Source organism: Lepisosteus oculatus, chromosome 9 (assembly GCF_040954835.1).
Source record: "Lepisosteus oculatus isolate fLepOcu1 chromosome 9, fLepOcu1.hap2, whole genome shotgun sequence".
NCBI lineage: Eukaryota > Metazoa > Chordata > Actinopteri > Semionotiformes > Lepisosteidae > Lepisosteus > Lepisosteus oculatus.
In genome coordinates this window covers 37,632,426-37,656,676 of record NC_090704.1, presented here as the reverse complement: position 1 = coordinate 37,656,676, position 24,251 = coordinate 37,632,426, and the positions used below count along the sequence as shown (strand labels likewise).

Genomic DNA, 24,251 nt, shown 5'->3' with positions numbered 1-24,251 from the left:
CTTCAGGTCCTAAGTTTAATGATTCTTACTCTGCTCCCATAGTAACAGACTGTTTGCATTAATGAAGTTGCTGTTGCTTTAGAGACAAACACGCTCTCTTGGCTCTGAAAGTTTTTCTCTTCAGGTGGTTGTGGATACACTCCTTAGTAACTGATTGCAAGTTTTGTTTCACTTGAGGAAGACAAAAGTTAACTATTCGACTTTGTGCCTTAAATGTTTAAATGTCAAAAATGCATGGGCAAACTACATCTCTAGCGTCACAAAGAAAAGCTTTAAATTGAATACTTTGGAAGCATTTTTGCACTTTTGATGGTAAAAAGAGCCTTTTAATCTCGATTTATCGAAAATGACATCACATTTTAGTGAAAAACATGCAGATGGAATTGTGGCGAAACTGCTTTTCTCACAGTGATGAAATTCTTCACCACTCTTGATTTCCCCGTGCAGAGTATGGTAGAGACCGATAATAAAATGTGTTTAAAATAAACCCCCTTTGCCAGGGCAAGTAGCTTGCTGAAGCGTTCTGACAATCATGATCTCAGAAACGTGAAGCGTTATGCTTTGTATGACGCATTCTTCTGCTGCGCTCTTATAGTCTGTACACATCATATACAATATTGCGACTTTGTCTTTTTAGAACATCAATAATAATGAATAAACCTAAAGTGAACTCTTAAGATAAGATGCCAGTTCTGGAAATTAGAAATCAAGTAGTTATGTGCAGATTAATTTTAATAACATTAAAATGAAAATCAAAATATATTTAATGAGGTATTAAATATGAATTGAGGAAGCAGAATATGACAGGCACTACAGGGGGTAGATAAGGATGGTGATGTGACTTCAATAGCAATTGGAGATAATATTATCCCACAAACTTGAAGATAAAAATGAAAAATCCTGTACCAGCTGCTGACAATACTCTGGTAGTAAACAGATTTTTCATTTTCATCATTAACACACACACTTCCAAGGGCTTCTACATAGAAATTAAGCAAAAATGAAGCACTGCTAGTCGTCAGTGATACTGTTTTGCTTGTAATGTTCCTAGAGATTTCAATGAACTGAGTAGTCTACGTTCACCTTAATTTTCAACACATTAAGCTGAGAAAAGTCAAGAAAAAAAAGGAATATTGCTTCTCTGAAATGTGTTCAAAGAAAGGCAACAAGCTTAATTCCTGAACCTGAATATCATATACAGACTGTCAAAGGAACTGAATCCATTCAGTCTTGAACAGAAACTAAGAAGGGACTTAAAGTATTTAAAATCTTCACAAGCAGTCAACACAAATGAATACTTCAGGACCTTTCCTGAAACGAAGATTGAATGACAAAAGAAGAAGCTAAGAAGAGGATTTAAGGCTAGAAATGCAAACACTTCTTAATAAATGGTTGATGTGGTGTAGAACTGCCATCCATGCTGTTGAATCAGATTGCATGGGATACTGAAAAAAATGAGGCTGGAAAAGATCCTTTGATAAATAAATCTCTAGCAGCCAAATGAGCAAAATAGGGCAAATGACCTCCTCTCATTTGTAATCTTTCTCTCTTAATATCCAAGCTTACATTGAAAACATGGTTCCCACAGAAATCAACACATGAATCTGCAGTAGAGATGTATTCAAACCAAATTAGGACACCCGTGGTTGAGCTTTGTGTATTTCTTTTTGCCCATTTTTATTTCCATAAGACATTAACAGTGTTTTGTTGACACAGTGTGAAAATGAAGTCTTGACATCTCTTAACATAATATACAAGCTTAACACCTCAATAACTTTTTAACTCCAAAAACATTTCTTGTAAAGATCTTGCTGAATAATTTACACATTCATACAGTCCATTATTTGCAATGTAAGCTACATTTAGAGTTAAATCTTTCTTGCCATGCTGCTCGTCTTTAAATAAATGTCAGTTTTTTTTAAACTGTTTTAAAAAATGGTTTTAACTAGAAAAGGAGAGGATTTAAACAAAAAGTAAGATGGCAAAATAAATTAACTTTATTAACGGCAATAAAAGCACTTTCACAAAATCAAAGCTTTTGCTACTATTAGTTATACAGCATCATTTCATGTGTAAATGTTCTTGGAACTTCAAGCTCACAAATATCCGATATTAAAAAATTAAATTCTTAATTATAGTAGCTTACATTTTTCTTTTTAAATAAACTGAACACCTTTCCTTGTCTTCTTAGCTAGCTTTCAGTCTTTTGCTTCCCACGTCCTGCCTTTCCTCTTCTGGCTCTCGTTTACTGCCACCCACGGGGGAGCTCTGTGCTCTTTTGCTTGTCTCTCCTGATACTGCAAGACCCCCCATCTCTTCGACGTTAAGCTGGCCAGAGTGCAGACACTCCAAACTGGCTTCTTTCATCTGTTTCAGTTCCCGTTTTCCCCGTCTTTCTACCATTTCCTCAATCTCCTCTGCAAAGAGTGCTTTCAACGGTGGCACAAGTCTCGGTATGGCTCCAAAGTCACCAAATCGTATCTAAAATGGACACAATGATTATTATACTGCAATTAGATCATTACATCAAGTCATAATGATACAAGATCATGGTTTTTGCTAAGATTATAGGTACTGTACTGTTAAATGTTTTGGCACCAATTTTATTAATTGACCGGTCATGACTGATCACAACGCACTTGAATGACTTTTTTGTATACGCCCTCAATCACCTTAACAGAGAGTTGATTGGGTGCAAATAAGGTGATTTAAGTTAGTGAATGTTAATGAAGAAATGAAGGAAACAGCACTGAAGGTTTCATGTATTCCACAGTGATGAATATTAATGAGGGAGACCCAGACATGCAGAATAAGACACTATTTTGTATCAAAATCCATGAGGAAGTGGTAACACGACTGTCTGGGCAAGAGCTTCTACAGTAGTTGTTACTGAACTCCACCTGTAATGATTGATTGCAACCAGACTGCATGGTATTGCTTTGATCAGATCCTGGGACCTCACTTGCTGCCTTTCCAGTGGGAACAAGTGTAGATGAGACAACATTCCAGAAGGACACAACCATTTCACACAAGCAGAGTGTAGGAATGCTTTCTTGCAAGATGAGAATGTGACAGTTATAACACTGAATGCCCTAATAATTTTCTGGCTATTGTTGGACTTTATTTTTGACGTTTTAAAAAGTCAGTGTCATCCAATTATGCAGGTAATAGAACTTATGTTTTTTTATTATAAAGTTTTGTGATCTAGAAACTTTCAGTTCGTGCACTCTATATTCTTTACTTGCACTTCCTATCTTATGCCAGAGACCTCAATCTGCTGCACAATGTATTAATAGTTAGTGTTATAAACTTGCAACATGAAGGTTGTGGTTTCTAATCCCTGTTGGGACACTAATATTGTACCCTTGAGCAAGATTGTGTCACATGGATTGTTTCTTACAGCTGTACAAATGTATTTTAACAGAAACAAATAGATACTGAAGATCAGTACTACACATTCCACAGGAAATAATCTAGGTTTCAAAAAGAATGTTTTTGAAGGCACAACATTTTTTTTTAATGTTTACATCTCCAGTAAATTATTGGGAGTATCGAAATAGACGTAAACATTGTTTAAAGATAATAAAAGAATTGTTATTTTTTCCAAATACTAAGTGACAAGTTGCAGAATTGTTCTATACATTTCAGATAATGAATAGTGATTTTTTTCGGTGAACACACAGCACATGAAATTAATATTTAATATGGGAAAGTGCTATTTTATTAAAAGCAAATTATCCTTCTTAAAAGATCTAATACAAATATAGATAATAATATTAAAAATATTACTAAAATTATTTTTAAACATGAATGCCATGCATCCAATTTGAAACTACTTCATCCACCTATCCACCTTCATGAACCTATCCCAGCAAGGAAAGGGTGCAAGGCGGGATACACCCTGGACTGGTTGCGAGTCCATCACAGGGCACACACAGACGTAGACACACTCACATCTTTTCTTCTTCTTGTAAAGGTTTAAAATTGTAAAATGTCATTCTCATGCTCATATATAACCACCTTCAGCAATGAATACAAAGTTCACTGTCCTGTTTTTAGCTTGTAATGAGATCAATGATGACAATTACACTTAAAAAAAAACATATCCCTGTTTGTATACAGATTCAATTAACAGTTATCTGTGAGAAACAGCTACATTGATTCAGCAATACAGCCATCACCCCACTATAAACCTATACTCACCTTCATGTGATCAAAAGATATTCCAACCTTTTCATTGAAATCTGAACTAAAGAGGGGGATTTTTGCATATCTCTGACTGAAGTGGTTCAGCATGATGAACTCTGCATTCATTTTCATTCCAATCCCAATAGCTTGTGAGGTAGTACTGTAAAACAAATGTTTTGCTTCTATAGTTAGAACAGTTGAAACTCTGAAAACACATGACTATGAAAATATAACACTACACAGTCTGGGTTTGTTATGCAACCAAAATTCAAGAGATTTTCAAAAGAAACGTTGAGTCTCTTTTCCTTTTAGCATGGAATAAACCTTTACCTGTTCCTTTGCAGATGACGCATGCTGACACAGCTACCTACTAGAATTACAGAGCACCACTGAAGTAGTTTAGCAAGAGCTCAGAAAGAGACATGCATTTTTGTGATCTTTGGAGTTACACATTGTACAAATAAAACACTTATTGCCTTATGGCTGTGTATTTTAGTTTTCCCGAGGTCACCCTATAAAAACGTCGCTGCTTGGCATTCTGTCTGTAGGTGTTCCCTTATACAAGTCTGATATACCAATATCAGTTTGGTATTTTCTAATAGGTCACCTGACAACCAATGACACGATAATGTAGCAGCATAATATATATAAGTTCACATTTCACTTTTACACAGTTAGTTATAATGCATCATTGGCATTACTAACCCACTTTTTTCTGTCTGCCAATAATGTCAATACTGTACATGCAGAAAGAGAATCAATGGAATAATTACAGTAAACTAATACTACATTAAAAAACTGTTTTTTAATACAAACTAGAAATCTTCTTGATTAGTCCAATAAGTGTAATGCTGCATGCTAAAGTAATGCCACATTTTTAATATCTTCATCTTGAATTACTGCTACAGAAACAAAGTCAGATATTTTTAGAATTTTACATCTGTACAGTATTCAAAATGTCCACTTTCAGCTTCTTCACCTTTGTAGACATTACTTACCTGTGTCTCTTTTCAACAGCCTCATCTTCCATTCCATCCTCTAGTGTAGCTTCATGAATAAGTAAAGTAGCATTCTTTCCTTTGAAATACAACAATAAGACCAAGGTTTTACAGACACCGTGGCTAACAACTGATGCAACTCCCCTCTAAAAGTGCAACTTTTTTGCAGAAACAGTTTTTGCCTCATCCCCCTCATATAATGACAAAGCAGGCTAGTCAGCAAAAGCAGTCTGTTTACATTGCCGTGCTTATAGTAAGGATTAACCAGACCTTAATTGCCAGCAGACATAATGAACTGAAATTAAATTCTTCAGGTTTATCCAACAGTGGAAGACAATTAAAAAATAAAACCAGTGAAGCTTCATCTGTCAACAAAGATTAGCAGGATTTAGGATTTTCAGACAGGAAGGAATGACTGATGAAACACTAAATAGCAAGACTGGAAAAGGTGGATAAAGTCTTAGCACAAAATCGTATGGTTTACAACTCACGTAAAGAGATTTAATTTTTACATCTTAGAATACATGTTCTTCAACCAGTTTTTAAAATAAAAAACTGATTTGCGTAAAACGTACGGAATTGTTTATAGATTTGCTTATAGATTCTTTTAAATTAATATTTAAGGCTTATGATTGTTTTTTTGCATTACAGAAAGATCTCAAAAAAGCAAAAAGATTGAGAATGTATTTCCACTCAAAAAGTTGTAGTTATTTGGCAGAAAGACATATATAATTCAAAAATAGTTTGGAATTTGACAATGTTTTAAAAAATATACATTTATGAAAATGAACCTACAGAAAGCACGATATGAATTTAATTAAATTTCAGAGTATTCCAAGTGTTCCAGATTAAGATTATACACAAGATTGTAATTAATACTAGCAAAGTTTTTGATCAGTGTGAAACATCACTTTATATTATATTCTGCATGGTTCAATATGCTGCCTGAAACAAAGCCACTAATTTAAAGTGAATTTCAGAGAGTTCATTTCTTATTAGAATGATTATGCAAGGTGTTGGGTGATCTTGTTTAACATAAATCAAAGATTTCTTATTTTTAATAAAAAAGAAAAATTATATAATGGTTAAAAAAGTATTTGCATGTAAGTGCAACTTTACATGTTTTTTTGTCTAGATACACATACACAACAGAGGCTGAAATACAAACCCATTTGCACCAGGTCTTCACATGGCATTGTGTCCCCAGAAAAGACTACCTGCCACCCAGACAGATGTGTGAGGGAACAGGCAAAGGCATTCTTACAGTGATGAACCATGCAGGTCTGGAACTAAAATCACAAAAGAAGAAACACAAAGGTTGTCAGTTACCTCAGTAAACTGTTCAGTTTACTGTCTCAATATTACCAATTCCATTAACGATTTTCCTTCTACCATTTGGTAATGTGAAGGTAAGTAATACAAAGCAGGTCGGTCTACACATACAGTCTATATTTCTCATGATATAACTTACCCAATTAACTGCATATTCCTAATGCTGCATTGTGCCCTAACCCGATGTTAAAAAGGTATGTTTTATTGGCAGATTCTGTGTCCTATTGTGTTCTAACTACAGTTAATCAGTATTTTCCCTTAAGTATCCATACCTTCTCCAAATCGGACATCTTGTGCAGGGCATGAATGAAAGACTTGGTTCTGGATTTGGTCACCTCGGCTCCCTCAACAAGTAACTGCGTGGGGATAATGCTGAAGGAAAGACAGGTAAGGCTTGTATTTCCACTGCATTTTAGACTTGTAAGAATCATAAAACAGCAGATACTGTATGTTTCAGAGCTTATGAAAAGCACTTTGATACCCGATGCTTATATTTTTAACACAGTTTTAAATTGCTTTTTGTTCAATGTTGTTTTCAGATTATACACCACTGTCACGGAGAGCAGATTATATTATTAAACTATTTTCACCACTTTACGATATCAAGGGCTCCCAAACCCAATCTTGGGGACATCCACACCTACTGGTTTTTGTTTCAGTCAAGCTTTTCACTTAAATGAACTATGAATTTATTTTATTGGAGCCTTACAATTTTTTCTTCCATTTCAACTCAAACTTAGGAGACTTTAAGACACTTATGAAATGCAGCTAAATACCAATAGGTATAAGTATTATATGCTATTAATAATTCATATGCATTCTATCAATTAAGGGTTTCACTAAAAGCTCAGACAAAACATAATTCAAACCAGAAGCCAGAAATAACCAAAATTGGGAAGCCCTGGCTTAGGTTACTATTTGACATGTTAAGTAACAATTCCATCCAATATGCATTGCGAAAATATTTCTCAAAGCTTAGTGGGTGTTGATAATTGCACATCCAACCAAATCCTTTCATAAATCATGTCCTAATTCAGAAATACTCCCCCATGTGATATCCTTTCATTCACATTTGTCCAGTCATTTCACATTTTGGTGGTACAACTAAAGACTAATTACATTGAGGAAAAAATTCAATGAAGCATAAAATGGAAATACTTGCAGGATATAAACAGGGAAAAATGAATTAGGGAAACTCATTTGAAGTATCTAAATGTTTTGCTTACTTGATGTGGCTGAGAATCTCCTGGCAGTGGTCGTGATATTGGTTGAGCCATATCATAATCTGAATGGGAGCCACCAGATAAATGGGGGTAAATGGTCTACCAACAGAATTCTGAAAGAAAGCAAAGATGTTTATTTAGAACACTCATTAAATATTGTTTTTGAAAAATGCATCAGAGGGAAAGAATATACTTCCTTTAATGCTCCTAATAATACTTGTAGATTACGCAGAATAATGACCACAAAGTTCCAAACTGGCCCAGCATTCTGGTTTCCATTTACATAAAATTGTATTTTATCTGCTTATATAAATATTAATTACAGTCAAACATTCAGGCTTTAGGCTGTTTGCTTCTAAATGTGCATTAACCAACTACTGCTTAAAGCCTACTGAACAATTTATTATAATGATCACATTTAGGCAATATAAAGTTTAGAAGCAACAGGCAGAGAAAAATTAGACAGCTGAAAAATGGCAAAAAAAGACTGAAATTACTCAAAAGCACTATCACCTGAAAAATATGAATGCAACAATCAAGATATATTAAAACAAAAATAAGACCTGAGGCCTAAGCTAGTCATTAATTCAGTTTTGACCAATTTTATACTTGTAGACATTTACTGTTGATACACAGTTTGTATGTGCCTTGTTCTACTTTAAGTGGCCATATAATTTTAGATTAGATTGTAAACATTGAGCTGTATTTTCACAAAAGGAAAAACATATAAAAGTTTATTCATGATATATAAAACTGCCTTACTTATGAAAACAAAGCAAGAATAGGAAAACTAGAATTGAAAGGGAAACTGCAGTCCCAATTTCTCAGACCTTTTAAATCACAGTAACAAAACAAATTAACAAACATGTCGCAAAATTTTCCTAATTTTGAACTAAGCACAAAATCATTAACTGTGTCGAAGTATGAAAGTACTGTGTGGTCTCCATTTTGTCGCAAACCCCAGGATTTTCCATGGGAGAGAGTGAGAATTTAAGCAAATTGTGATGTGAAGTGGCCCTTCCTGCTCACTAGTCACTAGTCATGAAATGTGATGTGCGAGCAAATAAGTACAGGTTGTGCAGCAGATATATTCCAAAGTGATCTGCATACAGAGTTAATAAGTACGCAGTATTTGTCTGCAAAGCCATCTTGAAGTCAAGAGCAACATTTCTATTGGATTAAAAGAGATGTATTCACAAGCCTGCTTGTTTACAATGTAATAAGGCCACATCACTTCACCGGATGTTTTGTTGCCTCGCTCTGAATAACGGCACATGGCACTGCACATACCTGGAAATTTGTCTATTATGTGATGTGAACTAAATGGTTTACCTGTTACTGTCTACATTTTTATTTTATTGTGGGTTGAAATGGACTCATCAATGCTGATCGTTTCTAAACCCCCAAAATAAAAATAGCATTGCAGTTCCCCTTTAAAAACAAGTAAGAATTATGTCTGTCTCAGTTCACTTCTGAAAGCAACCTAACCTAATCTGCTCCTCTACCAGTCCCTTATCAAAATACTGGGGATTTTTTACCAGACAGGTATATGGTATGCTTACCAAAGCTCTCTCCCTCTGTAAAAGCAAATTCAATAATCCCTGAAAGACAGAACATTTACATAATCTTCAGTGAATTTGATACATTTTGTGCTTCAGAGGAGCAAAAACAGCTGTAATAAAACAGCCTTTTAATTTAAATGGTTTAGGATTAAAGAAATTATTTTTAACGTTTTAACAATCCAACACATCTGAGTACTTAATTTATTATATATATATAGTTTGCTAAAAAATTGCTCAGCTGTGAAGCATTAAGTTGCTTTTAAATTACATATTCACAAAAAGCAAGCATTTGATTAAATAATCATCTCTTTTGTACTAATATAAGTATCAGGCTTAGCTTTAAATGAGTGAGCCCCCACTACACTAGCCAAACATAACCAAATTAACTTGTCAAAATCAGATTAAACACTGAGTTTACAAAGCCAAATGTTTTGCTATGTTAATTTGTGCACTTAAAGCCTAATTATAATTATCTGTTACATATACACACCTTTACTTTCTTCACTTAATGAGTCATATCAATACTGTTAAAGTCAAAGCAACAGAAATTAAAAGGTTTTGAATAATAAAACATTTACAGTAACTGTTCTTAGTTGTTCTATTGCACAATTAATACGAATTAAAATAACACTGTAAAACCTCTCACATTCAAAGAGAGCCAGTCACTTTATCCTTGACGAGAAAGATGGTCTACGTACTGTGTGGTGATCTGCATGCATGTGTGAAATGAAGACCGTTGATAAGTTGCACAGAACTTCGTCAACACTGTTGCCATAGTGACGACACAGCTGTCCAAAAGTACCTTCCCCACAATCCAGCAGGACACACTGAGTAGGGCTAGATAAGACCAACATATACAGTACATTCAAACACATAAAAACAATTTCTGTCACTCACTTCAATATGCCTTGAGTACCATATTTAGTTTTTCCTTTTACAAGGTAAGTCAACTGAGAACAAATGCTCGCTTACTAGAGCAGTCTGAATGATGTTACTCAAGAGTACAATCTGGGATTCGAACCCATGTGAACCATGACTCTTTTTGTGATACCTAGAGCATTTAATCATTTTTTCATAAAGGAAAAATAATACTTTACAAAATAAAAACTTTTCCTACACACTTTAGGTTGTATGCATACAGGACACTTTGCTGTCTTGAACCTCAAAATTAGTATTTAACACTTCCATCAGCAAAGAACTGGGTATGTTTGTAGATGCAAATCTATTTCAAATAATGGTAAATGTATTTAATGAGCCAAAAACTAGATTTTTGAGAAAATTGTGGAATTAATCAGCAACTACATTATCTTTAATGTGTATCTTTAAGTGAAGAAGGGCTATTTTATTTTGTGACTTCCCATACCCGAATCAGTCTTTTTAAATTCAGTTATTATTAACCAACGAGTTTTCATCTTATAGACAGCGCCTAAAAAGTCCTATAAATTATAAATTAATAGCTCTTTTCTTAGCATTATCCAGCTTTGTGAAAATTAATTTAAAGAATTAAATTTTCTTAATGTAAAAACTATCATGAAAATCCTGGCTTTGGGAAAGCAGAGTACAAATCACTTTTGTAATTACCTAATGTTCAGCAGAGTTGCACTGACATTCCTAATCTTCATAGGAAGAGCAGATCCAGTGCCCAGAAAGACTACCTCTGGGTACCTCTCAGCTCTACCTGGAAAATAAGCCACAATAAGTACCAAGACAATAAAGACAAACCTGAAGGCACTGTACTAAATATATGGTCTTGTGGCATTATTTATTAAGACTTTAATTTTCATATCAGACCTCTTAGTATTTAAATTAATCAGTTTGAGACTGAGTCTTCCTTAAACCTTAAAAAATATCACAGCCCTGCTTTTTCAAAATCCCTTATTACAAAATAATCACTTTGTCTTAGTTGAAAAAATAAAACAATTTTAGTGCAAAATGTGAAAAATTTCATCTGAAATTGTATTTGAATTTAACTATGCAATAGTAACAATGCAAATGTCAGTCTCTCAAAGGCATTGCCATGCACAGTGACAAGTAAATTACTTTGTAATCAGACTTCTGAAGTTGTTACAATAATAATTTAAATCGTTCAATGATTTTAAAAGCAATCCACAAAATCTTCAAAAGGGAATTTTACTTCTTATTGACAACAGTATATTTTTTAATATACATTACAGTAACATCTGAGTTACTTATGTTGTCAATGAACTATCAATGCAGTTTATTTACACTGAGCGTTAAAAATGTAAGAGCAAGATTACTTCTACCTTAATGTTATACACAGTGATATTAAAAACAAATACAAATATTTCTAAAGCTAAGTAACTTGTTTCATTTACAACAATTAATTTTAGCTTCAATGAATAAAGTATTTTTTAATATTCTTATGAATTAAACTCTCAAATTATAAATAATTCCCAATGTGCTTCCAATCATCTATTTGAAAACATTTCAAAGTTAAGTCATTGGAGAGAGTTTGCCTGAGATGCTAAATTTATATGTGAATCCTGGATTCTTTTGAATTTTTTAAAAAATAAATTTGTCTGTCAAAAAGCACATTACAACTTCATGCCACATTTGAATACTGTCCATCAAGAGTTGTTTCTTTGAATGTTTCTTACCAGATAAATCTGAGGCATCTGTGGACAGAGATTTTTTACATTCCTCTACTTCTTTAAGAAAACCAGGAAGCTCTGATGCTTCTTTAATAAACTCTGCGTAGTCACACAAAGGAATTGCGTCTCTGTGGAAGAAAACAAGAATAAATCAAATCTTCAGCATCTATGAGGGTCCACACTGAGAATACTGCTGTGTGCAATTAAAAATAATTCAAGACAGCCACCTGATTAAATTCACCACTTACAAAGATAGACATGTATGATTTACCACAACCAAACAAAAGGCGTTAAGACAGGTCTTGCATTAGAAAAAATCTTGGGATTGCAACATATGCAGTAATAAAAAAAAGAAAAAATGCATAATGCTTTGTGTCTTGTGATGTATGTCAAGCATACAAACCATTTGAACTAAGATTATGAAGCATCTTGCAGTTTTGAAATCCTGAATGAATCAAAAAGAATTGTGATGTCTTTAAATGAAGCAATCAGGGCCATAGCCAAATGGGAAAGCAGAATGAGTAGAATGTCCACAGAGTGAAAAGCAGTATGAGGATATTAGGATAAAGTGGGGGGGGGACATGAAAAGTACAATCTCAATGCAAGTAATCTGTTCAAAAACCTTTCCTTTGATTCAACTGTACATCACAATGGACCTAATTAGCTCAAATAAAATAAAAAATTCTGGTTAACATTTTCTACAAGAAACTGATACTGTTCTTGTAATGACCATGGGGCTGTGGTCATTTGAAAGTCTTTAAATGTAGCGATTCTGAAATATTTAGGCCAATAAACTAAATATCCAATCTGTGCCATTTTAAGAGTATTTGTGCCCATGTATTTGTGTGCTTAATGTGGATTAAAAAAATGAATCCAAAAGCTTCAATGACTTTGCTATTTCTATTTTACTCTACATGCTTAATTTTATCTTGTGTTGATAAAGTATGCAAATGTGTGCATGTTAGTATTAAGTAGAACAACTGACCTTTGCCACTCTGTCTTGGGTCTCAGCTGGAATTTAAGCAGACACTCCCCTCTGACATTAGGGAGATGTAACACAGTTTGTTTGTCCTTCAAAAAATCATTGAGCAGTTAAAAGATATTTCCATTGTGAAACAGCCCTTTTAACTGTTGACTCGATAATTATAACATTTGGAAGCAGCCTTGCAGTTGTAAGCAATACCCAGCCAGTATAAACTGTACAGTTAACATTATACAGCAGGCATGTTAAACAGATATTGGTGTAACAATCTCTTTCACTACACTTTTGCTTAATTGAAATCTATATTTAACTACTTGAAAGCAATGAAATCCGATCTATATTTTTATACACAGAACACACCTGAAAATGTATTCAATGCATAATCAATATTATAAATCTGTATACCTGTGCCTGGTTTTACATGAGGAATTAAAAATAGTTCAGTTAACAAGAAGATAGAGATTAGGTCTATGAGGATGCTATTTGTGAACTGGAAATGCCTTTACTGTATCTGAAAATACATGACTTACAGATGCACAACTACAGTAGCAAACACTTCACAATTATCATTACAGCATATGTTCCGAAACTCAGAATTAGAGAAATCTGTATTTCTAATCGAGTGTATTTCTTAAATACAGATGCTTTAGTAGGACACAGAATTGGTGGTTTAAACATTTTACAGATTTAATGGCTTTCAAGTTGTGGATGGTTGCACAATTATTCAAGAGCATTAACAGTGACATGAAAAGTGTGTCATAGAGCAATGAACCACGACATGCATAGTTGTCACATGCTGTGCTTCACAAGATATATTCAACATTTATTCATTATAAATTAACAATGCTGAGATACTGCTAAAAAACAAAGTAATAATTTCTAGTAATTATTATTATTTTTTTACTTCTTAGCAAAATGACGTCCTGCAACACACACGAGCATACCTTTGTGGTGTAATTTTTTAGTGTTGGAAATATCTCTGGGTGAATTAAATTGAGCTGAGTCTGAATCTTGTGGCTCCGAATGTTGTGAACTGTGTTCACCTGTTCATTTAAAATTAGATGCTCAGTTGTCGGGCCAAACCTGACAAAACAAAAGAAAAGATATTTTGCAAGTTACTGCACACCCCACAGAAAATGCTTTCATGTCCACGGCTTTTATTACATTTCACCAATCTTTATAATTAAATCCTTAAGAAAACCTGCATTTCTTTACAGTTTGATCGGTTGCAATAACTGGTTGAAGTAAAAAAAATAATGATACTGTATTGCCCTTTTAATATACAGGGATTTTTAAAAATCAGTTAGCTCACTTAAACAACTCCATCATGAATACTGCACAAAGTATGCAATGATTTTGGAAAATAAAAACATACAAATGGAGCATACACATAAAGCATAAATGAAACATAAAGCACACTTCACACTTCATGCATCGTGGTCAAGGCACTCTCTAGTGCATAATGCTGTCGTGCATTGGAATGCTTCCTGGAATGTGTCCTAGATTGTACTGCACCCTGGTGCACATCTTACACTACATGGTTGTTTGGCGAACTCTGAAAAGTCATATCTAGAACTAGCAAAGATACCGTAGCTGATATAATTTGCATATCAATATGACCAAAGTAACAAGTATAATTAGTGACCTAAAGAAGACTTCACAGCCGAAACATTGTTTCCTCTCTTCTCTTTTCAGCATGGAATAAACCTATTACTTGTTCCTTTGCAGACTATGCATGCTGACGCAGCTACCCAATTAGTTGTACAAAAGTTACTCTTTTCCTAAATGTGTTTTTTAATGATTTTTAAACATATCACCTGAAACTGCTCCTAAAATTCAACTTTAAGGACTAAGGAAAAAAACTCCTTTATCATTACTAAATTCCAGGTCTCTGTCAAAACATAAAGCTACTCTAGTTTCTAACACTTTGAACTAAAACTACACAGTAAATGTAATGGGCTAGTTCTGCTTACTGTACCTTTCCATCCATGTCTTATAGGTGTCTGTATCCAAAACAGATTCTGGAGTAATATGAACTACCAATGATGGAGAGCCTTCTGTTCCATTGCACTGATACCTGAAAATAAACATGATTACTCCTTCATACCAATTAATTTTTACCATAATTTATATCAGCCCACAGCAGTTTTGATTAAAACATTTAAGAAAAATGTGATTATATCTACAGTAAGTAGGGATATGATACTTGTCACCTTTGGAAAAATACCACAATGGATTCATAAGAATTCATATTAATTTAGAACTAATATTAAGAAAACTCTTCGGGGGGCTGGAAACAATTATATTTCTGAACATATGTATGAGGTGCAGATTATAATACACTTGTCTGATACTGGACAACATCTTTCACAGCTTTAATTTTAAGGGTATAAAAATGTATACAGTGTATAATGTTCTACAGATTTATTCAAGCCACCAATGAAATATGTATAAAAATGCAACGGAATGAGTTCTGAACTAATGTCTGCGTTCAGAAAAATATTTTCTTAAAATATCTGCATTTTGCTCTTTGGAAGTGCGACTGAGAACTCCAGAACTACACATCTGTCTCCAAAGGTTTCCCATGTACCATCAGCAGCATGTACCATCATAGTGAAGCTTTCTGAAGAAAGAAAATGGTTATTGACCTACACAAGTTTGAGGACGATTGCAAAGGTAAACACAAAAAGTATACAATTTTCTGTATACCATTTTGCATACATTAGTAATAAATTCAAAGCAACTGATGTAGTGGCAGCATATCTAGGAAGATTCAAGTGTATATCTTGCTACCTCAGGCTGTGAGACAAGTGATTCAGAAGGAAACCATAAATGCAAAGGAAACAGCTGGAGATCTCCAACACAAACTGGCATCTGTAGGTGAAATTTGCCAACTGCTTCTATATAGTATAATTGGAAGTATGTCTTAAGGTCAGATGAAACAACACTAAGCTTTTGGACGTGCTCATCAGCATCATCATTTAGCATAAAAAGGTGAAGATCATGTTGAGATAACATTTGTGTCCCCAAAGGAATATGGTGGTGGAACCTATGGGCTAATATATTTTGGTATGGTTTTGCATCTATGTGTCCAACATTCCCTGTTAAAACAGAGAATCATTAACTCCAACAAGTACCAAGACATTTTGGCTAAAAAACAGGTTTCCTTGTTCCCAAGAAGCTCACATTTGACCAGAAATTAACATTCTTGACAACTGCCTTAAGTTTAACATTGAATTTAACAAAAGACATATCTAAATGTATAGAAATGAATGAATGTTCCTGACTTCCCTCAATCTTCAGATCTCAATCCAATTTAATATATGTGGCTAAAACACAAGAAAACAGTTGCCAAACAGAAACCAAAGGGTTTGAGGGACCTAGAGCAAATTCTGCCTGAAGGAATAGTCAGAAATTCCTACTAATAAGGGCATACATTCAGAGCACATTACAGGAGTCACTTTAACAGTGAAATCCATACCAGAAGAGTATTTACAAAATGATATTAAATGTGAATAAATGTGACCCTCGTGAATTGTAAACTTCAATTATCGAGGAAAAAAATACTTTCATCTGTGCAATGCTACTAATGCTGCAATATACTATTTCTAGAATGTTTTATAGCAAGTCAATCTGTAAAGCTCATATACACATATATTATTGTTCTAATTTCATTGTGAGTATGAATAAATTTGGAAGCCCTTACATTACTCACCTTCAGTAATAATTTACATATTAAGCCTTGCTGGTGTTTCTCCTCATGGTCTAAAAAAAATCTTTGAAATATTGATCCCCACCACAGAAATCCATGTCTAAAATGTAATGTTCAGACTCTCACTGAAGGGTAGAATGCCTCATGAACTGTAAATCACTAAAACAACCAACTACCTCCCTGGGAATAAAATATTTGATTAAATAACGGTCCTCTGCACTTACAAATGCATCACTGTAGAGCCAGCTTGTTAAATGAGTTGCCAACATAACTTAAAACAGGCTTCATTCTTTTGCAATTTCACTGAAAACATGACTGCCAGCAAATGCACCTGGTTTGTCTTACTGAAATATTCACTTCACCTGTAATTTGGTGAATCGCACATGCTGGAAAACAGTAAAAAAAAAAATCAGAAAAAAGAGGAAGAACCACATCCTCAGATGTTACCTGTTCAGTTGTGGATTGGTACTGATTGGATCAATAAATTCTTCAGATGGACACTCTACCACAATGAAGACTGGACCAGGGTCTCTAGGAGTGCACACCTCGTCAGGCTTAATCTATATTACATAGCAAGGAAAAAGTGAAAAACCAACAGTGAAAGCATTTTGAGATTCTTTCACTTTCAGCTGAGTCAGAAAAGCAGATAAAAAAATCAATTATACATTTCAGAACTGAATTATACATTTAAAAATATGTATAACAAATTCTGAATAGAATTCACATCTAGTTCTCATTTCTTTCAAAACCAACTACTGACATCATGCAGCAATTTTTGTATATCCCTCCAATTTAGATTGACAAATTATTTTAACACTCAGCTCTCTGCTAATGAGTCCTGTAACTGCTTGGCAATGAATGAGATATGTCCTCTGACACATATAACACCAGCGTCATTCATCCACTGACATGTTATAGATTCCATAGCGCCTGACAGGATAGTAAGAACTGCCATTACTACAGTAGTGGCATATCTCTCAATTACATCACCACAGGCATCCAACAATTCACAAGAGTCACTGTTGCACCAAAAGCCAACAGAGCTCCGGCCTGCTAATACCAAACCAATCCCAGTGACACTCATTCAACTGTGCATCACAACTTTGGGAAATGTCAGTCACAATCAGGTAGTGATAAGAACAGGGTTTAAATTAGAAATGTCTGGGCCACAGAGTTCAACTGTGAACTGTTGCACTCTGAGACAGCAACCTGGCTGATCTGCTGAGGAGCCCTTTGCAGGAGAATTTCCATGCACAAGAAAACAAAAGATGATTAAGTTTGAAAGCTTCAGTACTTCAATAATATTTATGTAAATCTGTAAGTACCTCTTTCCCTTCATAGTTTACACTTTTCCCATCCTTAAGGGCTGCGATGATGGGGCCTATAGCTGCTGTACCTCTAAAAAAAGTGGAAGGTAGAAAAAACATCACATCTAGGCTTTGATAAAGTTAAGAAAGGGGCAGAAATATAAACCTTATAAGCCACTTACACTGGTAATCCAAGTTCTTTGGCTTTAAACACCAGGAAATTCCCCTTTTTTGGATGAAGCTGCAAATAGAAATATTAACTAAAGATTAAGAAAGATTAAGACAAATCCTTTTAAATATGAAAAACAGTCATTAGGAGCAATGACTCCTGCAATTACCTGGTAGCAAATAAGATATCTTCCCTGCAGAGCAATTTAAATTTTAAGGATTACAAAATCTTTAATTTTCATTGGAGATTTTTTCACCCTTACCTTACAAACAAAAGCAACAACCAAAGAAGGATCTCTTGTTGTTTTGGGACTTCCACCTGCATGACACAAGGCACTGAGTAAAACCACTTAATACCAATTTCAAAAACTTCTAAATCACTCACAGTAAAAGCAGCAGGGTATTTATCCTCCCCACCTTCAGCAGATCTGCTGCAATGCCAATACAGTTGGGATAAGGTTTAGGTGAAGAAGACACTAGAGTTTAACTTTTGAGCAAACAGTTAACAAGGCACAGACTGCTTAACACCTTTTCAAAGCATTGTTCTTTAAAGAGGAACTGCAACAAGTTAGAAAGATGAGAGCATTTCTGACTACAATAAAAACAAAATCTACACAGTACCATGTAAAACCTTCAATTCACATCACAAAATAGACAATTTCCAGGTATGCACAGTGCCATGTTCTGTAATGTATTCACAAGCCTGCTTGTTTACAATGTAATTAGGCTACATCTCTTTTAATCCAACAGAAATACTCTTCTCAACTGCAAGATATATTTTGCAGATAAATACTTCATACTTGTTAATTCTGCATGTAGATGATCTTGGAACATTTCTGTGGCCTTACTTGTTATCATATACTCGCATCATGTCGCAATTCGTGGGAAATCTTGCTCTCGCCAGTGGCCAGGGGTTTGCAACAATACAGCAACTTAAGAGTGCTTTCACAAAGTTCACGATTTTGTGCTTAATTCGAAATTTGTCAAATTTTACTAGAACATCAATTTATTTTGTAACCAAGATCTAATAACCAGTCTGAGAAATTAGGATTTCTGCACCCCTTTAATAAACTGACATGTGCTAATGACTCTCAGGGCAGTTCACCTGGACTGCGACTCCTCCCCATCATTCGCTCAGTCGGGATTTCCTCCAAGCCACCCGGTTTCCAGCATTCAGCCCGCGGAGGGCATGGCGGAGAAGAGCAACTGGGGCTGCCTCTCTCCGGACTGGGGGAATGCTTCCTTTTGTCTGGCTTTAGTTTGGCTTTATGGAAGTTTTTAAAAAAACATGTCAAACATCTGTCACACCTAAAGAAGGCTCAACAGCTGAAATGTTGTTTCTTTTCTCTTCTTTTCAGCATGGAATAAACCCTTACTTGTTCAAATGTCAAACATGTCCCCTTCATACAGAGAGCCGCACAAAGTACAGAAGAACTGAGATGCCACATAGCTATACATTTTTAAATGTGTGAGAATGTGGAATGGTTAGAAATTTAGAAATTTTATTAAACTCATTCCTATTATAATTCTAGGTACAGCAGAAAAACCTCAGGAAACAGTAGAGTGGATCAAGCAGAACCATACACAACAAAAAAAATCAGACAAAAATGTCTTTAATACTAATTTTATGACTTGCGACTCATACTTACCAAATATAGGTACCTGATGAACAGTCATTGTTTCATCAGAGTATTCTGGTTCTGTGTAGGGTCGTACAGCTGGGAATACAAAAAGTTTAATTGTAGAACAATTTTATTTATGTATATTTAAATGTACTGTACTAGCAATCCATAATTTGCAAAACCATAATGAAGACTTAAAACTTAAAATCTGCACCAACATAAATATACTTAATTTGTCTCTAAGAGAGTTAAGTAGATTTTAAATAAAAGAATAAGAGAGAAAACTGTATACTATTTAGGTCATGGCGTAACAAAAAAGCTCTGGAATCAGTTCAGAGAAGAGCAAACAGAAGTATTTCCAGCACTTTGTTAATAGACTAAAATCATTAAATCTTCATAGTCTTGAATAGAGAAGAGAATCTCAGTGGGAACAGAAAAGAGGAAGCATGGTTTACACAAACACAAAACATATAAATAAAACATAATTTTATGTTTAAGAAAATATGCACTGTACCTAATTTGATTTCTTCCAATGGTCCAGAAAATACACGAATGGCATTCACATATTTCTCCTTAAATATGATGAAAATTGAAATAGTCAGCAAAAGCAAAGTATGCTGTATATCAGAGAATAATTCATTAACGATTTGTAGTAGCAACACAACTCCACTAGATGGCGCCAAATGATGCGAAAAACAATTCTTTTATGATACTGTGGTATAGAACTCTAAGAGAAGGCACATCAAAGAGCTTCAACTACTATGTATCAGATATGTAGATTGTATTAAAGCACTGAGCATTAAAACCCAAACTGGGCTTTTTACACATAATAACTAAAGGTACCAAATTTTAAAAAAGGGTTTGTTTAATTGTGAGAGACCTACAGTAGGTATAAATAACTAAGACATTTGCAAACTGAGACATGCAGTACAAATTAGTTTTTGCTTAGCAAATATTCTGATACACGGTGCCTGATACACAATATAAATGAAAATTATACTGTACTAGCAACAATCAAGCATGTAAGATAACAAATAGCAAATACAGATAGCAAAAAAATTAAGTCTAACTAGGTGGAAGAGCAAACTAAGGGTGGATTTGTAAGAATAATGTAGACACCCGCTTGGTATATATTCCATCTTTATAGTCAGGCAGCATATTATCAGTTTGAGAACGAACAATTTGAATATTAATATTTACTTGAGGAATGCAGTTGAGAGATCATTGGATCTATCTAAACATGAGTCTTGAGCAAGTTCTAAAATGTGGTCAGAATCCAAGCAGTTCATTAAAGCAGGCAGGAACAAAGTGGAGAGTGAACTGACTGTGAAAGAGGGAGAATGAAGAGGAAAAGCAAAGTCTGATGGAGATGGAGGAGCAGGGAAGGCGAGAAGAGTGCAGGGAGGGAAGAGACAGAAGATAACAAGGAACAGAATGGAAAGTGAGAACTACAGTTTTCAATCAGATGTGTCCATTGCCAGTGGAGGGTTGGAGTAATATGAGAAAAGAGAAACATTCAGGCTTGGCAAAACATTCATAACTAACAGCAAAATAATGCATACACTTATATTTTGTAAGAAAAAAAAGAGTATTGCTGACCAGATAAATAGAATGAATTGTTAATTGTAAGAATTCTACAACATTCTCAACTGTGAAAAGCTTTACTCACCAACTGCGGCGGTCCAGAAAGCACACACTGAGGGACCCCAGTATCTTTCAGTGTTAATATCATCCCTACACACAAAAAAAACAAAGGCTCAATAAACAATGTTGTTATTTTTGACATATTTATCCAAAGCAACTGATATTTCTATCAGTTTATACACCTGAGAGTTTACTGAGAAACATATCTTGTTTAAGGGCACAAAAGCAGTGGCACACTTGTGATTTGTACTCAAAACCATAAAAGTACAGAAATAAAATCATAAGATGCACTCCCTTTTCTGTTGTTTTTTCCAGGGTTTGCTGCTGGTGCGTTTTGAGGTCAATCAATTTGTCCAGCAATTAAATATAATAATACAGAATAAGTTTATGAGTGGCCTGGTGGTGCAGTGGCTTCCATTGCTTCCTTGCAGCAATTGAATCCAGGGCTTCATTCCTGGGGTGCTATCTGCATGGAGTATGTTCTCCCCGTGTTTACATGGGTTGTCTGCGGGTGCTTTGGTTTTTTTCCCACAGTCCAAAGACATACTGGTAGGTTCACTGGCTTCTGGGAAAACTGGCCTTGGTTGAGTGTGTGTGTGTGTTTGTGTCTGAGTGTGCCCTGCAATGGCCTGGCATCCTGTCCGAAGTTTATTCTGCTTTTATCTCATTATTTGCCAGGAGACCTGCAACTCTGTGTAAGATAATGTGGTTAGAAAATGCACAGATTTAATTTTACTGTACAGTCATTTGTGCATCAAATGTAAATCTATGCTCTTTTACAGGAGGCCCCAAGTAAACTAATTTCAAAGGACTGAAAACAAGACCTTTCTTTACAGAAAACTGTGTATGCCTGTAATACTCCCTTCAACTGTGGTTGAAGCTGACTCCCTGGAATCCTTCCAGAAAAAGGTTGCATGAGATAATAAACAAGCTAGGAACAAGATAAAACAATTTATATCATCTGATATGTGAGCAGCCTTGTATTTTTCCATTTATCCATTTTCATAAATCCACTTAATCCTGGCCAGAGCCACAGCAACCTGAAGCCTATCATGAAATAGAGATAACACCCTGGACAGAACACCACTCCTTCCCTTGGCACACAGACACAATTCAGAGACACCAATATAACAAATAGCATGTCTTTGGGAGGTGAGAAGGAACCACAACACCAATCAAAAGCCCAAATGGTTAGGGAGAAAGAGGCAAATTCCACACCCCAGTCCAAAATCCAGCGCTAAACCCAAGAATTGTGAGGCTGCAGCAGTAACCTCCACACCAAAACAAATAGTACACAAACAGCATGACAACAACAACATGTCATTTTCATTTAACTTTTTTTTAAAACTACATGAATGCAGTATTATTAATAAGCAGCATTCTGTAAACATAGCGTATTATATTGCCCCTTCAAAAATTAAAGACATTATTTCAGTTTTTACAAAGTATTACCAAAGTCTTATAAAGATTTTCAGCACACAATACCTAAAATGACTTAAGTACAAATTCAAAGTTGAAAGCCTATCCCTAACCCTATAAATCCAAGGGGACTAAAACTTTTTCCTGAGAAGTTTTTATTTTCAACTATTTTTTTATTTAAAAGTGGAAACGATTTTTTCTCCTTTTTTTAATTGTTTGCTATGCATTTACCCATTTTCGAACTGCTTTTTCCAATTCAGGGTTGAAGGAGAGCCAGAACCTCTCCTGGAAAGCAACATTCCAGTCTATCACAAGGCACACAGACACATCAGGGGGGCCTATCTTCCCAATTAACATACTAATATATCTTTGGACTGTGGGGGGAAACCAGAGAATCCAGAGAAATACAAGTCTCAAATACATGTGGACTCCTGGTAATAGCTGGTGAATGTAAACTTTTCTCAGCAGCTTCTCACCTGCCAGTCCTCCAACATTCTGCCAACTCATTCTTGTTAGAAAAATGTTGTCCAAACGGGCTGCTTTCAGCCTGCAAGAAAAGCAAAGTACAGCAGTTCCAAATTAGTCCAATATTTAATTGACAAATACTACACCTGGACTAATTAATTTGGCACCTACTTGTGTTCCTGCATTAATCGCTGTGTTCCTTCTCCACAGTTGAAGAGATACCTACAAAAAATGAACAAATGGTAATGTTTTAGAATTTCAAACAAAAATATGTTCGATTGTCCCACCTTCGCTGTTCGTACCCGCTAAGTCATAACAGCAAACATTTTAATGTATGATAAAAGCAAAACTCCTGGAACTATAGAGGAATGAAGATGTTCACAGTTAAATAAAAGTCGGTGGAATTTGCAATATAGGCTCATTTCATATTCGAGATAGAAATGTAGTTTTCTTACCTGTTGTACTCAGAAAACACGTATAACGTAGCCCCATTGTCTCGACTCCCTGCTCCCACAACTTGTACATAAACAGTAGCAGGTCCGTGGAGGTCCGCGTTTTTCCTCTGTTCTCTAGACTTTATGTGCCTCAAAATGTCTTTGCGTTGATTAGCTTTTTTCGAACCCCTTCTCTCGGTTGCTGCCGTATTCAATGACATACTTGATCTGATTTGGCACCAAGGCTGGATTAAATCAGAGTTTTTACTCCATACACTGTAAAAGCACGTTTTTTTATTGCCAACAGGGTAAGGAATTCGAAGGAGCACAGAAGATGTACAATTGAAGAATAGAAATCTCTTTAAAATAAACATTCAGATGACGTAAACTACTAAAGATATTACACTGAACGTCACTTGGGCCAGGTCAAATTTGACTTCCTCCCTCAAGATTTCCTCTCTTCTTTGTACCGCAAACTCCGTTTTCAGGGTTTCATTAACTTAATACCTTTTTTGCTTCTAGTCACAAGGCTTAAACTGCAATAGAGCATACTGTCACATGGTCCACTCTCACCACTTTTCCG

The 24,251-nt window shown here is 35.0% G+C and overlaps 1 protein-coding gene across 1 annotated transcript; it reads right to left on the bottom strand.

The window, feature by feature from the left end:
• Nucleotides 1-1,646: 1,646 nt before the first annotated feature.
• Nucleotides 1,647-24,251, bottom strand: elac2 (elaC ribonuclease Z 2). Its single transcript, XM_015356713.2, has 24 exons — nucleotides 23,690-24,251; nucleotides 23,406-23,456; nucleotides 23,246-23,316; nucleotides 21,376-21,440; nucleotides 20,221-20,278; nucleotides 19,734-19,802; nucleotides 19,190-19,348; nucleotides 18,348-18,403; nucleotides 18,099-18,157; nucleotides 17,935-18,007; nucleotides 17,057-17,169; nucleotides 14,876-14,974; nucleotides 13,842-13,980; nucleotides 12,901-12,986; nucleotides 11,922-12,043; nucleotides 10,885-10,981; nucleotides 10,002-10,140; nucleotides 9,304-9,342; nucleotides 7,745-7,854; nucleotides 6,791-6,890; nucleotides 6,355-6,475; nucleotides 5,187-5,265; nucleotides 4,204-4,348; nucleotides 1,647-2,481 (listed from the first exon to the last, which is right to left on the bottom strand). Exons 1-24 carry the CDS (start codon nucleotides 24,040-24,042, stop codon nucleotides 2,188-2,190), a joined length of 2,697 nt encoding a protein of 898 aa, XP_015212199.2. The 5' UTR covers nucleotides 24,043-24,251; the 3' UTR covers nucleotides 1,647-2,187.